The 18,150-nt window shown below is 36.3% G+C and overlaps 1 protein-coding gene across 1 annotated transcript in view; it reads left to right on the plus strand.

The window, feature by feature from the left end:
* The window catches only part of LOC100020945 (charged multivesicular body protein 1B2), a 28,834-nt gene that overhangs the window by 1,137 nt on the left and 9,547 nt on the right, over positions 1 to 18,150 (plus strand). Inside the window, exon 2 of the mRNA XM_007507490.3 lies at positions 15,798 to 15,895. Coding sequence (XP_007507552.1) covers positions 15,798 to 15,895 — 98 coding nt within the window. The remainder of the gene's footprint in view (positions 1 to 15,797; positions 15,896 to 18,150) is intronic.

An 18,150-nucleotide genomic window follows, 5' to 3' on the forward strand; every position in this document is an offset into this window, starting at 1 on the left:
AAAGTAAATATGTCACAAGCAACCCTTCCCAAACACACTTGGTGCCTAGGGATAATTCATTAAAGGGATACTTTGGTTTCAACTCATTTGGCATTTGATCAAAGAGAGCCTGTATGTCCTAACTAAACTGTCCATAGTATTGTGTTGGAAAAAGTTGACATTTTGTCCCTCTGAAATAGTAGGACTTTTTTCCAAGGTAAATTGGTAACATAGTAGGCTAAATTGGTTTTTGGCCCCTGTAGGAAAATCTGCTAACATCTCTTAAAGGAGAGGATTGCAAATTGTTTCTTAGATCCAGCCTATAACACTTATACATTCATTAGTGAATTTGACCTGTAAGCAGTAATTGGTGAGAGGTGGAAGGTATGGAAGTCATAGTAGGAAACTGGTGACATCACCAGGCCCTACACCAGCCCAGGTCAAAGTAGACTCTCTAAGTTATCACAGAATTAAGTGCAAGGAAAAAGTCAGATTGTAATCAGGGTAGATGATTCAAAAGTATATCTTTCATGTTCCAGGACCTTTAAAAGTGACTATACCTGTTAAAGGTGCTTCTGGAGGTAGCCCTGAAAAGTAGTGATATTTGGTATCCCTTTTCCTCTAAGTTATGAGGAAGTTATGACAATTTCTTGCTTTTTTTTCACACTAGTAAATGCAAATGATTATTTCAGTTTTATTTTGCAACCCCTAAACCAAGTACCTGTTGTGTTTTTGGTTTTTTTAATTATAGTTTCTTACTACTCTCAGATTTAATAGTGCTGTTGTCAGGAGTTGAATATATAACTAAAATAGTTAATTTTCCTTTGTGTCTTAGGTGAAGAGAATGAAAGTTGACTTGATTCAGACCATCTGGCAATAATTATTTCCCTTGAGTTACTTTCTGTTGAATCTGAGCCCTTTAATTGGCTCATATGGAAAAAACACATGACTCAGACCCATCTTTCGTAAATGGTTAACTTGAATGGAGATTTTTTTAGTAATATTTATAATCTACTGCCTTTCTGAAATGCAAAGAATGTGTCTTGTAAGATTAGATGTGCTTTAAAGATTCTTTTATCATAGCTATTTTGTTTAGGACATTTTGGAGGTTTTGTTTCTTTGTCCAGAATTCTTATTTCATAAGTCCCTGAAACTCCTGGGAACTTCTCTTAATCCAACAGATTGGCAACTTTTCTGTAACATATACCCAGGTCTTTCTGACTCCAAGGCCATCCCTCTAGGCACTAAAATACACTTCTCAGGACATTGAACCTTGTGATACTGCCAAAATGTACAAGTCAAAAATCATCTTGAAATTCAATTGTGAGTACCTTGCTAGGTTTGTAGGTGCCTCCTCCAAAAGGAGTTAAAAAGTGAAAATACTATTCTGAACACTTTAGGAACAAAAAACTCATACATATAACCCATATTGTCCACTATGTTTATTTATGTTATTCCTTTCCTTATGCAAATTTGCTTTGTGTCTTTGGTTTTGGCAAATTTAGGATTTAGGAATTCATGGGACTTTGGGAATGAATGTGATTAATAGGTTTGAGATAGAATAGCCTGATAAGTGCATAGATACTTTTTCTCCTAGTTTGAACAGTAGAGTTATGAAGAATTTGTCATCTCTTGTGATTTGAATAGCAGAATCAGTTCTATGGGCAATCCAGTAGTTCCCATACAGTGCCAAACAATGTTTTCCTGAAAAGCTTTTGGAAAAGTAAATTGCCATAAAACAGATTATCTCTTCAAACTTATCTTTGAAATAGTCTCATAATTGGGCAAAAGTTGTGAGACCTGCCTACCACTGTGTCTTTGGGTTGGTAAACATATAGTTTGTGTATTCTGAATTGAAGTGAAGCTGTTGTTGTCATGATTGGAGGGGAAAGGAATGATGGCCTGAGATGGCCAGTTTATCCCTATTCTTGCTGTGAGTTACATGGTGATATTTCTTCAGCCCTTGTGTGTATCATAGGAAGGAACTGTGATTTTTGTCAGCATAGGAAACTCTCAGTATAGTAATTTGTTCAATCAAGCAGATCAAAATCTATCTGTGATATACTAAAGTCCTGGGGATTTAACTAAAAGATGGTGTAAGAGTGCAAAAAGGACTGCACTTGAAGTCAGAAGAACACTGGTCTAATTCTTGCCTCTGATGTGAGCTGTATGCTCCTGACCAAATTATTTAACCTCTCTGATCCTCATCTATAAATAAGAAATACTGTGAAGATCAAATGAGGAAATATATCTCTATAAAGTATTACAAAACATTAAATGTTGTTATCTCCTGAGATGAACAAATCAAGTGATTACTGATTTATATAAACTCATGTAGACATAAGTGAGTAGAACCAGAAGAATTTACACAGTGACTATAATAACGTAAAGGAAACATGTTCAAAAGGCAAAAATTATCATCAATGTTGAGACCAATCTTGGCTTCAGAAAACTGATGGTAACTTATATGCTTCCCGTCTCCTGGAAAACTGTAATGGAAGAACAGTACAGGAAAAAAAAAACCATTCATATAGACATGGCCAAGATGATGATTTCTCTCATTTGACTCTTATTTACAAGGGAGGACTTTTGGGGAAGGTTGGGAGATAGTTGATAGATGGTAATGGTAGTACAAAAAAAATGAGAAAAGGAAATGAGCATCAGAAACTTTTTTTTTAAATACAGAAGGTTACGGGGGCAACTAGGTGGCTCAATGGATAGTGACCTGTAGATGGGAGGTCCTAGGTTCAAATTTGACCTCAGACACTTCTTGGCCATGTGACCCAGGGCAAATCACTTGACCCCCATTGTCTAGCCCTTACCACCCTTCTGCCTTGGAGCCAATACTTAGTATTGATTCTAAGACAGAAGATGAAGGTTAAAAAAAACTGGAGCATATAAGGAAGTTCAGGTGGAGGAAAGGGGAAGGGAATAAGCATTTATAAAACACCTACTATTTGTCAGGCACTGTGCTAAGCCCTTTACCAGTTATCTCATTTAAGTGCTATTGTCTCCATTTTGCAAATGAAGAAATCGAGGTAAACAAGAGACCAACAAGCAGGGTGGTTTTGTTACTACTTTATTAAATTTCATATAACTAACATTTATATAGCTCATATGCCAGACTTTGTGCTAAGAGCTTTACAAATATGATCTCATTTGATCCTTATAGCAATACTGGGAGGTAGGTGCTATTGTTCTCCCCACTTCACAGATGAAGAATTTGAGGAAAATAGGTTACAAGTGACTTGCCCAGACTCATAAAGTTCTTGAATATCTGAGGCTGGATTTGAACTTGGATCTTCCTGACTCCAGGCTCAGTACCCTATACACTGTGCCACCTAGGCTGTTTATTGAGTTTAACATACATTAAAATATGCATAATAAAATTTCAATTTTATACACCATCCTGTTCTGTTTGCATATTAAAGTGTTCATGTTGGTTGATATGTAGATTTATATTTTAAAGGGGGCAGCTAGGTAGCAAAGTGGATAGGTCACTAGGCCTGTAGTCAGGAAAACCCGAGTTTGAAACTGCCCTCAGACACTTAGCTTTGTGACCCTGGGCTAGTCACTTAATCCCTGCTTGCCTCAGTTTCCTCATCCATAAAACTGGAAATAATAAGCACCTACCTCCTAGAGTTATTGTGAGGCCCAAATGAGATAATAATTGTAAAGTGCCTAACAGTGTCTGGCTTGTATTAGGTACAATATAAACATAATAATAATTGTTACTATTCTTATTATTTTAAAATGCTTTTAAGTACAGAATACTAACTCAAAGTCACATAGCTAGCTAGTGACAGAAGTGGAATTTGTACCTAGGTCTTCTTGAGTCCTGGTTTAACACTTTTAACTGCCTTTCTACCTCTATATGTATATATACATATGTATGGGGAACGTCTCTGATTTTTATATTTCAGTCTTACTTGGTCCCAGTCCATTTAGATAAGTTTTATAGGTACACAGATCAAAGAAAGCACACATTGTACAGGAATGAATCTTGTATGGAATTTGCAGACAGATCTAGATCACTGTTAAAATGGACCGTTCGTTGTGATACAGAAATAACTTTGATACTAGTGCTATTTTTTTAATTTGGATTTTAACCTCCATATTTACTATTGAAAGGAGTTGGAAGGAAATATGTATGAAAAGTACTTACTGGATTTTAGCCTTTTGATTTTGTCTTTTAGAGTATTTTCTACAATGAGGAGAGACTAGCAAATGCAATGTGCCTGATAGGGGTGTATTTTAGAAAAATAACCTATCATTCCATCAAGTTAGTCACATTTGTGTTTGGGACCTAGGAGGTAGTCTATAGCAGAGTCCTCTGTATCTTTAATGAGAGCTAATCATCAGCAAATATTTGAATACATGTCTTAAATGCCAAGTATTACACTAGAGTTGGAGATTGAAGGACCCTTCTTGCTATAAATTAGAGGTGTCAGACTAAGCCAGTCCCCTGCAAACCAGATTAAAATGTCATTAGAAAATTTTAACAAAATTTAGAGAAAATGCAATTTAGCATAACCAATGGTAATTTATGGTTTTCTAGGGATCCATTTCTATTTTTTGATACTTCTGCTGTAAAAGCACTTAGAATCTAGCCAAGGAGGCTGTGTATCTACTATTTAGAGTGACAATGTAAGGAAACATATGCTAATTGCTAGATGAGTGGTATTGACAGAGTGCCCTCAGAGTTGGAAAGTGCTTAATAAATATTTGTTGATTGATTGAAGGAAAGATAGTCGATAAGAACTAGACTAGCACTATTAGCTCATTTTATAGTCACACAGACAACTAAAAGAGAATATTATTGCAATCTAAGATAACAACAGCTAGAATGCAAAAAAATGAAAGTAGTTGTAATGATACCTGGTCACTTGAAATCACGTAGCTATACTACCCAGTGAATGTTAGAGTAACTGAGACTTTGAAGAAAAGATAACTATTAGAATTTAGCTTGGAGCAATAATATCAATACTTGGCCTAGTCAACTAGTTGTCAGATTTTATAGAAAATATTAACTGGATTGGTAAGGAATACTCATTGTATTACATGTGCTTTTTGCAGAGCATTTTCAATAATTCACTATGAAAGTTAAAATTTGAATCTGAAAAGTGAGAAGACCTAGATCTGATATCATAATAGTTCTTTTGTTCAGTAATGACTCTCTGATTCTCCTTATCCTTCCCTTTCTTTCAGCTTCCTAGCCTATCTCCACACTCACATGGGGAGACAGATTCAGGAAATAAGAGGGAAAAAGGAGGTGAAGATGTATGCATGAAACCTCTTTTTCCTGCTCATATATGTGCAACCTGTATGGAAACCAGTAGGACTGAGTTATAGTGAGAGGCTCTACCATTTCCTACTATAATGACTTCTTTTCTTCTGAACCCCATTCCTTTTCCTCTCCTTCCTTTGATCTGTCAGTAATGATCAACATTGCCTAAGGCCTACTTTTGGCACTGGAGAACACAAAACTTGTTCACTCTTACCCTGTTTGATTCCTAAAATTTCTTTTTACTTGATAGTATACTGCCCAATTCAGAAATGGGGAAGTGAAAATGAGCTTTCTAGCAGGGTAATCAGTACAACAAAATTCCACTTCAATCGCATTGACTCTTCCATTTAAAAAGCCATCTGACCAGCAGAACTTTTATATGCTCAGGAAATGTGCTAACTGCAGATTACATTTATCCCTTTAAAGCACTTATAAGAGGTTGAGACTATAGCCCCATTGGGGCATTCCCTCTTGTTCTGTCTACACTCATCAGTTGACAAAGCAAGGCAGAAGATCTATCCTCAGAGGGACTTAATCCAGTATAGGAAAAGAAGCGTTCTTTGCTTTGTCAGTCTACGTTTTTGGTCTACCTGGGGATTATCTTGACCAGGTCTTCAACAAATTTGTGTTATATAATTTCAACTGGGCCTTCACTGCTGCTAAGCAATTCTACTATACCTCTTCTTCTTTTTTTTTCTTTCAAGAAACAGATTTTTTAAATTTCCATATTGTTCATTTTTGTTAAGTGAATAATCTCATAAAACCAAGACCTCAAAATATAAGTCCAAATAAACAATTGAGAAATCGTCTGCTTTCATCTGCTTTCTGACTCCAACAGGTCTTTCTCTGGAGGTAGATAGTATTCTTTATAAGAAGTCTCTCAGAATAATCCTGGATCATTGTATTGCTGATAATAGCTAAGTGTCATATTTGATCATTCCACAGAATTGCTGTTACTATGTACAGTGTTTTCCTGGTTCTGCTTATTTCATTCTGCATAAGCTCATATAGATCTTTCCAACTCTTTCTGAAATCATTCTGTTCATCATTCCTTAACAGCACAATTGTATTCCATCACTATCATATACCACAATTTGTTCAGCCATTCCCCAATTGATGGATATCCCTTTAATTTCCAATTCTTTGCTACCACAAAAAGAGCAGCTATAAATATTTTTGTACAAATAGATCCTTTCCTCTTTTTCTTTTGATCTTTCCAGAATAAAGACCTAGTGTTGGTATTACTGGATCAAAGGGTATGCATTGTTTTATAGCTCCTTGGACATAATACCAAATTGTCCTCCAGAATGGTTGGATCAGTTCACAACTCCACCAGCAATGCATTAGTGTCCCAATTTTGCCACATCTCCTACATTTATCTCTTCCCTTTATTGTCATTTTGGTTAATTTGATAGATGTGAGGTGATATCTCATAGTTGTTTTAATTTTCATTTCTCTAATCAAGAGGAATTTAGAATATTTGTATATGATTATTGATGACATTGATTTCTTCATTTGAAAATTGATTATTCATATACTTTGACCATTTGCCAATTGGGGAATGACTTGTATTCTTATAAATTTGATTTAGTTCTTTATATATTTGAAAAATGAGATCTTTATCAGAGAAATTTGTTATAAATTTTTTCCCAGTTGTTTCCCTTCTAATCTTAATTTAATTGGTTTTGTTCATACAAAACTTTTAAATTTTAATATATAATCAAAATTATTCATTTTACATCTTTTGTTTGGTCTTAAATACTTCAGTTCTTCATAGATCTGACAACTAAACTATTCTGTATTCCCCTAATCTATTTTGACCGTAACCTTATTTTTATATTATTTTGACTTCAGTATAGAGTGTGAGATATTATTGATCTATACCTGATTTTTGCCATGCTGTTCTCCAGTTTTCCCAGCTATTTTTGTCAAATAATGAGTTCTTAACCAAAAAGTTGGGAACTTGGGTTTATCAAACATTAGATTGCTGAAGTCATTCACCTCTAATCTATTCCATTTATCCATCCTTCTATTTCTTAGCCAGGACCAGATTGTTTTGATTACTGATTGACTACTGATTACTGCTTTATAGTATAGTTTGAGATCTGATACTGCTAAGCCACCCTCCTTCACATTTATTTTTATTAACTCCCTTGATACATCTTTCATTCTTCCAGATGAATTTTGTTATTATTTTTTCTAGTTTTATAAAATAGTTTCTTGATAGTTTAATGGTATAGCACTGAATAAACTAATTTGGGTAGGATTGTCATTTTTATTATATCAGCTTGGCCTACCCATGAGCAATTAATTTTTCCAGTTGTTTAGATCTAACTTATTTGTGTGAAGAGTGTTTTGTAATTGTGTTAATATAATTCCTGTGCTTGTCTTGGCTAATAAATTCCCAAGTATTTTATATTAACTAGAGTGATTTTAAATGGAATTTCTCCTTCTAAATCTTGCTGCTGGACTTTATTGGAAATATATAGAAATGCTGATGATTTATGTGGCTTTACTTTGTATCCTGCAACTTTGTTAAAGTTATTAATCATTTCAACAATTTTTTTAGTTGATTCTCTAGTATTCTGTGTCATTCCTGAAAGGTGATGATTTAGTTTCCTCTTTGCCTACTTTAACTCCTTCAATTTCTTTTTCTTCTCTTATTGCTAAAGCTAACATTTCTAGAACTATATTAAATAACTCCCTCTCTATTCTTAACCCCTTGCAATATGACTGCTGATCTTAACATTCCACCAAAATGGCTCTTCCTAAAGTTACTGATGATCTTATTTGCCAAATTCAATGTGATCTTTTCTCAGGCCTCATCCTCCTTGATCTCTGTAGTCTTTGACACTGTTGGTCACTCTGTCCTCCTTGATACTCTTCCTAGGTTTTCCAGACATCACCCACTCCTACTTCTCCTATGTATCTGACCACCCCTTTGTCTCCTTTGCTGGATCTTTTGCCAGATCATGCCCTCTAATGGTAGGTATCTTCTTGGGCCCTCTTTTCTTCTCCCACTATTCTCCATCAGTTGGTGATCTCATCAGCTTCTATGGATTTAATGACCATCTCTACCCTGATGGTTCTCAAATCTATTTCTCCTGCCTCAATCTCTCTGCTGATCTCCAGTCTCACATCTCTAACTGCCTTTCAGACATCCTGAACTGGATGTCCAGTAAACATCTTAAATTCAGTATGTCCAAAAATAGAAATCACTATCTTTCCCCCTAAACTCTCCCCCTATATACCTTCCCTATTACTGTGTAAGGCAGCATGATCCTTCCAGTTCCTCAGGTTTGTAGCCTAATGGTCACCTTGGACTCCTCACAATTTTACCTTTGCAGCATCTTTTAAATACTCCCACTTCCTTCCTTAGATATTGCCACTGCTCTAGCACAGGCCTTCATCACTCCTAGATGATTTCAATAGCCTGTTGCTGGGTCTTTCTGCCTCCGAATTCTAATCCATTCTCTGTTTAGCCACTAAAGTGATTTTCCAAAAGCTCATATCTGATCACGTCACCCCCATTTACAGTAAATTCCATTGACTCCCTGTTGCTTCCAGGAACAAATACAAAATACTCTGTTTGACATTCAAAGCCCATCATAACTTAGCTCCCTCTACCTTCCTAGTCTTCTTAAGCTTTACTTTTTGACACTTACTCTTCAATTAAGAGACACTGTCCTCCTGGCTATTCTCTGAACAAGATACTCTCTTTCTTGGCTCCAAGAATTCTCTCTGGTTGTCCTCTATGTCTGGACCTCTCTTTTCCTTCCTATGTTCTGACTACTGTTTTCCCTGGCTGGTTTTAACATCTCATCATCTACAGGAAGCCTTCCCCCAAAGGCCCTCTTAATTTCAGGACCTTCCCTCTGTTCATTATTTCCTCTAAATCATATTTATAAAGATTTGTTTTCATGTTGTCTCTCCCATTAGATTGTAAACTTTTTGAGGACAGAGATGGTCTTTTACCTCTTTTTGTATCCCCGGCAGTGCTTAGTACAGTGTCTGGCACATAGTAGATGCTTTACCGATTGACAGCATAGTTCCAATTTGTTAATTCTGTTTCCTCTATCGTAAGAAACACTTGGTTGGGAATGAGGGTGTCCAGGTTTTTGTTCTGAGTAACCGAAGTCCTTTGTCCTACTTAGCTCACAAATCTGAAGGTCATTGAGATGACAGCTATGATTACAAAAGCTCTAGATGGCAGGTCCAGTAGCAATCCATTTACTGGGTGGTCAGACTTCTAAGAACTGTAAGCATTCAGAACTAGATCTTGAGCAGTTCCCCTCTCTAGTTCTCAATCATTCATTTGTAAAATGAGAGTTGGATTAGAACTCTTAAGCCCCAGAGCTCTTTCCCTCCTCATCTCTGGCTCCTGGCTTGTCTACTTCCTTCAAATCTCAGTTAAAGTTCTATTTTCTGTGAGAAGCTTTTCTTAGCCTTCCTTCCTTCTTAGATTATTACCAGTGTATCTTGTGGATAGCTTGTTAGTACATGATTATTTGAATGTTGCTTCCCCCATTAGACTGACCTCCTTGAGAACAGGGACTGCTTTTTTATTTCACCTTAGAACAGTGCCTGGCACTTAAATGCTTCTGTGGACTTGTCTTGACCTGACTTCTAGCTTTATTATTCTATGGTTGGAATCAGGTCAGAGAACCAGAAAGAGAAGAAAAAACCTGTGAGCTGTAGTAATAAAACCTGATGCCTTAATACTTGTGTACTTTAATCTATAAGAGAATCCCTGAGGCTGTCATTTGGAACTTATTGACTTTCACTTTATACACAATTCTAACAGCCTTGCTTATTTGATTTTTCAGACTACTCTGCCATTAGAAGGAGGGCTGACCAAGACAGGCTTAGGGACAGCTGACAGCTTGACGTCAAAGGATGAGACAGAAAAATGACTATATTACAGCACGGTATATAAGTGATGATGGTCACAGTGACTCAAGGTCATCAAGCAAAGGCCAATCTTTGGTCAGTATAGCCTGCTTTAAGGAATCAGGGGAAGTATAATATATTCATGAAAGACTGATTTAAAATGGCTTTTTTAAATGGTACTCTTAAAGGTTATGCTTCAGTTATCTGGAAAATTCATTTCTGTGGAAGACCTCATTCCCTGGGGCCAAGAGATAAATGAGGTGTTACTGTAGTAGAAAATATTGTAGTAGTAAGCCAGTGAATCAGTAGGAAAATGATTTTTGATAAATACAATTTCACTCTACAGCCAACAAGGGTGGAAATATCACTAGTCTGTATATGGAAGATTATCTGCATAGCCCAGATAGTTACAGTGCTAATGTTTTTCCAGGGATCATTCCTATGCCCTTGAACAGAGACCAAAGGATCCTATCTGACTGAAAGCTAGCTTTTTCCACTTGGGTTCTTTCTATACATGTGGTGTTGGGTTTTCTAATGACTGACACTATTGAATTCTTAGCAAAAACAAATACTGCTAAAAATGGCAATAACTCACAGCTACCAACCTGGCCTAGTTTACCCTGTATCTTTTATCTAGTTCTTTCCACTGTACTGAATTTTAGACCTTTTTTTAGTTGTAGCTTTCTTAACTCCTAGTTTAGTTTTCTGCTTAGAAAAATTGTGCTGCTTCTACCACACTTTGGAATAGTTTTTAACCTTCTCCCTCATCTGCCAGTGAAGAATTTGCTGGCATCAGCAGATCTAGAGAATCCAGCAAAAAAAACTCTGCTTGAAGGGCCCAGAGTTTAGACTAACCTGCTTCAATGTGGCTTTTCCCCTTTAGAAGCTTCTGTACATGGCCGCTTTTATCTGAGATGCCATTTCTAAAATCTAGGCTAAGTATTAGAATTTAAGATTACCCTTCTTAAATTGTCAGAATCGGCTAGAGCAGTTATTTTTTTTAAGTGCTGTTTGTTCTGGCTTTGGGTCTGCTCGGATTGTTTATCTGCATGTAGTAGAAAGAAGTACTCTAATGACAGAGTACGGCTGTCCAGCTGCATTTGATTTAATCGATATTTCCACGAAAGTGTTATTTTGCTAATCATTGTTATACTCCGTAAAGCCCTTTGAATAATTTAGAATGTTCTTGCTGCCAACCAGGGTCAATTCTTTTGCAAACCAAATTCATTATGATCCTTGAAACTGTAATTCCTAAGTCTGCTCAAAAGCATGAAGTATTAAAATTCTTGTTAATACCCCAGCACTCAAAAGTGAAAATGACTCCCCTCCTGCAGACAGGACTTTAGCAATAATCTGATTATGCTAATAAATGGATTATCTGATCTAGGGCTGCTGTTGAAAAACAAACACTGAAGAATTGGCTTACTTTTCACTTTTGAGCCCCCTAGAATTTTCAGCACAGTCTATTAATAAATAATCAGCTTCCTCTCCATAAGTACCTAACGGGGCATGGTCAGAGAGGGAAAAACACATATAATGCCTTGCATATGGGCATTCAATAAAAAATATTTAGACTTGCATTGCTGTTAGTTTGAAACAATTATGTAAAAGTTTTAGTTCTTTTGAAAGGATGCAAAAAGCTCTCTTCTTTTTGAGATGGAAAGTGGCAGATTGGACATATGGACATTAGACATTATTGGGTGCTTGTTCAATGGGTTTGTGAGAGTTGGGACAGAATGGAAAGGTTTGAAGAATTTAAGAAGGGAAGAACTTGCAGGCCTGCATATCCTGGCAAAGAGGGCATCCCCATTCTTAAGTATATCTTGACTATAAATTTGTGTTTTTGTTGTTTTTTAATTTATTTATTACAAATTACACATAATCACAAATTTCCACATAAGTTTTCTGAAGTTATATGATCCAAATTGTCTTTCTCTCTTCTTCTCTTCCTCACTCCTGGAGCTGGCAAGCAATTCAGTCTGGGTTATATACATATTATCACACAAAACATGTTTCCATATTATTCATTTTGTGGGTGAATAATCTTATAAAACCAAAACCCCCAAATATATGCCCAAATAAACAAGTGATAAATCATATGCTTTCAATTGCATTCTGACTCCCACAGTTCTTTCTCTGGAGTAAGATAGCATTCCTTTCCATAAGTCCCTCAGAATTGTCCTGGATCATTATATTGCTGACAGTAGCTAGTTCTATCACATTTGATCATTCCACAGCATTGCTGTTACTGTGTACAATTATCTCCTGTTTCTACTTATTTCACTCTGTTTCAGTTTATGTTAGTCTTTCTAGTTCTTTCTGAAATCATCCTGTTCATTATTCCTTATAGCACAATAGTATTCCATCACCATCATATACCACAATTTCAGATATTCCCTAACTGAGGGACATCCCTTAAGTTTCCGATTTTTTGCCACCACAAAAAGAGCAGCTATAAATGTTTTTGTACAAGCAAGTCTCTCCCCCCCCCCTTTTAAATCTCTCTAAGATACAGACCTAGTAGTGGTATTACTGGATCAAAAGCTATGCATTGTTGTATACTTGACTATAAATTTGAGGAGCTGCTCAGTGGGGAAAAACAACATGAGAAGAAAGATCTCATAATAGATTGGACATGTAGTGGCTTTGATTTGACTATTTTTCTAATGTGTAAAATTGGTGATAGTTGAAATAATTGACTAAGGCTTACAGATTCCAAGATTTGCCTCTTGAGAGAATTTACTCTCTTACTCCTGGCACAAAAGCAGGCCCTGTTATACCATTTGCTGTAATGAGACATTGGCTTGGGGCTGTTCTATAACATGGTTATTAAAAAAAATACTCATTCAGTAGTTGTTAAATGAAGATTATAGAGCAATTTTAAAGAAATTTATTACTAGTATTTAAATGGCAACTTCATTCTACTTGGCATTTTCCATATGTAGATTCTGTTGTTTTTGGTAGTTTGGGACAAAGTATTAAAGTAAGGGCTACTTTTCTTTCTGAAACAGTGATAGTTTTTTTTTTTTAAGTATTGACAGAGAAGTTCAGAAGCCTGTTTTCCAGCCTTATCTCTCTTCTCAACTAGTTTGGGGACTTTAGACAAGTCCCTTAGTCACTTAGATTCTTTAGTTCCCAGTGTTCCTCATCGATAAAGTGAACTAAAGATCCCAACATTAAGAGGCAAATCTGACCTTATAGGTTAAAAAAATTTTTTTAACCCTTACCTTCCATCTTAAGAATCAATACTGTGTATTGGTTCTCAGGCAGAAGACTGGTAAGGGCTAGGCAATGGGGGTCAAGTGATTTGCCCAGGGTCACACAGCTGGGAAGTGTCTGAGGCCAGATTTGAACCCAGGACCTCCCATCTCTAGGCCTGACTTTCGATCCATTGAGCCACCTAGCTGTCCCCTTGACCTTATAGGTTTTTATGAGATTTGATATGATGAAACCTCTACCTGAAAACTTGTCCTATAAGAGAAGACTTCACTTAAGAGGAACAGGATAGATGAATGGTAAGGGAGAAAATCCTGGTAAGCCATAGCATTTGAGGACATTTAGAAACTAGAAGGGAAGAACATGAAGATAAACATCAGTTGTTATTCCAGAGACCAGTGGTGTAACACTCATAGAAATAGATCCCTATATATACGTATGGATTTAGAACACCACAAGTTATATAGGTTGTATTTTAAATTTTATTTTGTCAAACATTTCCCAGTTACATTTTAATCCAGTTCCAGTGCTCTGTGTTGACAATTTGGCATATCTACTGTAAAGCACCTAGACTGAAAGAAGTGGGTAAGGCGTTCAGTAAGTAAATTACATGTCTGGAACATGAGGCATGAAGTAGTATTGATTGGTGACTCCTGTAGTTATCTGGCCAGACATTTGAAACAATCTATATCAAAAGAAGAGCCACTAATAATTTTTTGGCTTGCCTTGTTTTCTTCAAAATACTAGAGTTAAAGTTGCTGCTGAGTTGGGAAGGATAGGAACTTTGGGGGAAAGTGGCAGTTCCATCTCAGAATTCATGATAGAGGAGAGAAAAGTTGGGCATGGGCTGACTTTTACTCTAGGTTTTAGAGATCATGGCTCAGGAAGAAAAAAAGGAAACAGGCATTTATCAAGCACCTACTGTGTGCCAGGCACAAGTAGCTCATTTGATCCTCACAACAACCTTAAAAGGTAGGTGCCATCATCCCCAGATGAGAAAGCTGAGGCAGATACATGCCCAGGTCTCAAAGCTGGCATGTGTCTGAGCTTAGATTTGAATTTGGGTCTTCTTGACTCCAACCTCAGCATTCTCTCCACTGAACCATCTAGGGCAGCATTGGTGAACCTTTTAGAGATTTTGTGCCCAAACTGCACCTTCAAACTGCCTGTGGGCCCCTCACATTACCCCCAAAGAACAGAGGGAGAAAGTGCTCACATTGGTCTGTTGGACAGAGGGGCAGGGCATGCAAAATGTCCTCAGGCATGGTGGAGAGAAAGAACAGAGCAGTCCCCTCTGTGCCACATCCTCACCAATACAGATCTAGTGACTAGACCTGTGATTCTATTGGCATAGGCAGCTCCTGAATGAGAAAATACCCTTTACACATGCATTTTGAAACTGTCTCTACAATTTGAGTTCAGAGACAGGATAAGATAGGATTTTATAGACTGAAATTCAGCAGGGGAAGTAGGCCCAAGAGGAATGGGAAGCTCTCAATGAAATGCAGAAAAGTGTATGTGGTGTTATTTTATTAGCATAAGGAGAATGAAAGCTGAAAATGAGTTAAGACTGATTGCGTTTCTATTAGGTGTGCTGTAGAGGAGATTTCTGTTTGGGTTAGACTAGATGCTCTCAGAGATCCTTTCCAGTGCCTTGTTTCTGTGTTTTAACTTTGCATCCTCATCCTTGAGGCCTAGCCTAGTACCTTGTAGAGTAGCCACTTAATAAATGTCGGTTGAATTGAGTGATTTGTAATGACTTAAATCAAATTCCTATGGAGTATGACTATATATTAATTTGGCTAAAGCTTTATCATGAGTTAATATGTGGTCTGGCATTCAGTTATGATGAGCATTTAACCAAAAATCTTTGGGAAGTTTTGCTTTTTCTGTAGTGTACTTGTATCTTTATATCTTGAAATGGTTAATATATCTTCCTAAAATGCAGTGCTCACTCCCAGGGAGAACTGAATTGAAAATACTCAATTTAATAGGAAGTTTATAATCTTTACCAGAAAATAATTTTGTTCTCCCCTGGAAAACCAAACGTAAATTTCCTGTCTTTTGAGTGTGATGAGTGAGAAAATAAAATTTCATAGTATTGAAAATCATTATTTCCTTTAAAAAAAACCCACCCCATCCTATTCTGGAATTAAAACTAAGAAATGTGGTCCTTTTTTGTTTTATACTTTGTTTGAAACGCCACACTAACATATATCTGCCATATGTAATTGGCATATTTTAAATGTCAAGGCTATCACATCCTAAGTCCTTTGAAGTGATTTCTCTGGGTTTGTACTTCGTAACACATGTGCATGAAGTTCAGGGCAGAGACCAGGAAATTTTCTCTCTCATAATCCTCTTTGTCCTGGTGGGTCTTCTGGGACCAATGCATTTTTTAAGAGCCTTAACATATATGTTTTAGAACACCTATTTAACCTGAAGTTTGCTGCAAAAGAGCTTAATAGGAATGCCAAAAAATGTGATAAAGAAGAAAAAGCTGAAAAGGCAAAGATTAAAAAGGTAAGTGTCATTTTTCAATTTTACTTATGTCGCTTGTGTGAATTTTATGAAATGAATTGAAATTTTCATGGAAGTGTTATCGATGCTTTTTATCCATCATTTCCCACTGTCCCTCTCTCCCTATCTAGATTAATACAAAGAAAAACAATTAAGAAAAAAACAGATAATACAGAGACTACATGTGACAGTGAATACAATATTTTGCCCTCATAGTCTCCCACCTCTCTGCTGTGAAGGAAGACCTATGTGACATTGTCTCTTTTTTGGAACCTTTTATTATTTAGGGGTTTTATTCATTATTCAGTTTTTAGCTCCCTTTTGGTGATTATTTTGATTTTTGTAGTCATTATATATGTTCACTTTTGGTTCTACTTTCTTATTCTATGCTATCAGTCATGTAACTCTGCTCACATTTCTCTGAATTCTTCATATTCCTCATCTCTTAATGTACTGAAACTTTACATTATATTCATATATCATAGTTTTTTAGCTATCCCCTAATTTCTGAGCGCCCCACTTGATTTCCGCTTTTTATTATGCAGAGCATTCCTACAAATGTTTTTGCCTTTATTAGCCCTTTTCTTTGATAATTCCAAGTAAAAACCAAATGGTTAGAATATTTTACTACTCCTCCAACAATATATCAGTATGCCTATCTTCTCATAGGCATTCCACACTGACTTGTCTTAATGTTTCATTTTCGCCACTTTTCATGTTGTGAGGTGAAATTTTAGTTGATCAAGTTTGCATTTCCCTTATTATTTGTGATTTATAGCATGCTTTCATGAATTCATTGTTTTCCATTCTTTTTTTGAAAACTGTTCAGAATAATAAAAATTTAGATGGAAAATTCTTGAGTTTTTATCAACTACCCAACAACTTGGCCAAAACAGTAAAAGATGATAGTAATTAGTATTTAAGGGGTGAGTTATAGAAAGATAAGCATACCAATTAACCTTTAGTGGAGTTGTAATCATTCAGCAATTCTGGAAAGAAACGTGAAGCTAAGAAAATACCTAAAGCATCTATAGTCTTAAGCCAAACCCCCCCAAAAATATCCAAGAGAGAAAGAAATACAATATAAGCTAAATTTTTTATAGCAACACTATTTTAGTAGCAAAGAACAGGAGATTAAGTAGATGTTGATCATTTGGACAATAATTTAAAAAATTGAAGTACACTAATGAATGGACTGCATTGTAAGAAACAGTGAATATGAAGAATGTAAAGAAACATGAAAAGACTTCTCTGAACCAATGCAAAGTCAGATAAGATAAGCAGGTCCAAGAAAACAATATACCCGATGATCTGTATCAAGGTAAATGACAAGAACAGTAGAAAGAAGAAAGACCCTAAATGCTAGGTAATTCTAGTGATCAAATTTGACTCCAAAGAAGAGATGAGAAAAAGTGGACCTCTTCTCCTTGGGAGAGTGAGGTGGTCAACCTGTGGGCATGGCACATAACTGCCAGGTTCAATTGATAAATTGATTAGTTTTGCAGAACTGCTTATCTTTTTTTTCCTCTTTTTTCCCCTCTTTTTTTTTAACCAAGGATGGCTCCCATGTTGAAGAGGAAATGGAGAGACCTATGTCTGAACATGAGTACAATGGAAAAACAAATAACATTTTATAAAAAATTGTTCATATCCTTTGGCTATTTACATTGATAAATAGCTCTTAGTGTTATAAAATTATGTCTGTTCTGAGGTTGATACCTTTTCAAAAGGCATAGGCAAGTATTTCTTACAAGTATCCATTTCCTCTCTAGCCTTCTACACCTCTTAAATGCCACAGGTAAGACACTTGATTACATTTGGAAACAAGCTACCTTATCTAAGATATCTCGGCTTGACAAGCCTTTAGGTTGTAACTCTTCAAAATGAGTGTTCTAGTTATTGCCTTTTGGGCACTGTCCATAACTAACCCAGGGTTGGCTATGCTCAGTAATTACATACACCTGAGGTTGGAGGATGGCCTGCTTTGAGACTGTGGAACTATCCTCTTAACTAGGATGATGGCAGGAGAATCAAATCTAGACAAAAAAATTTGCAGGGTGCTGAATTTAAAGCACATTTTTCATTTACTATGTCCTACCAGAGGGTGGATGTGTGGGGTTGTTTTTTATTTTATTTATTTGTTTGTTTTTTAAACCCTTACCTTCCATCTTGGAGTCAATACTGTGTATTGGCTCCAAGGCAGAAGAGTGGTAAGTGACTTGCCCAGGTTCTCACAGCTGGGAAGTGGCTGAGGCCAG

The sequence above is a fragment of the Monodelphis domestica genome, chromosome X, assembly GCF_027887165.1.
Source record: "Monodelphis domestica isolate mMonDom1 chromosome X, mMonDom1.pri, whole genome shotgun sequence".
In the NCBI taxonomy this organism is placed as follows: Eukaryota; Metazoa; Chordata; class Mammalia; order Didelphimorphia; family Didelphidae; genus Monodelphis; species Monodelphis domestica.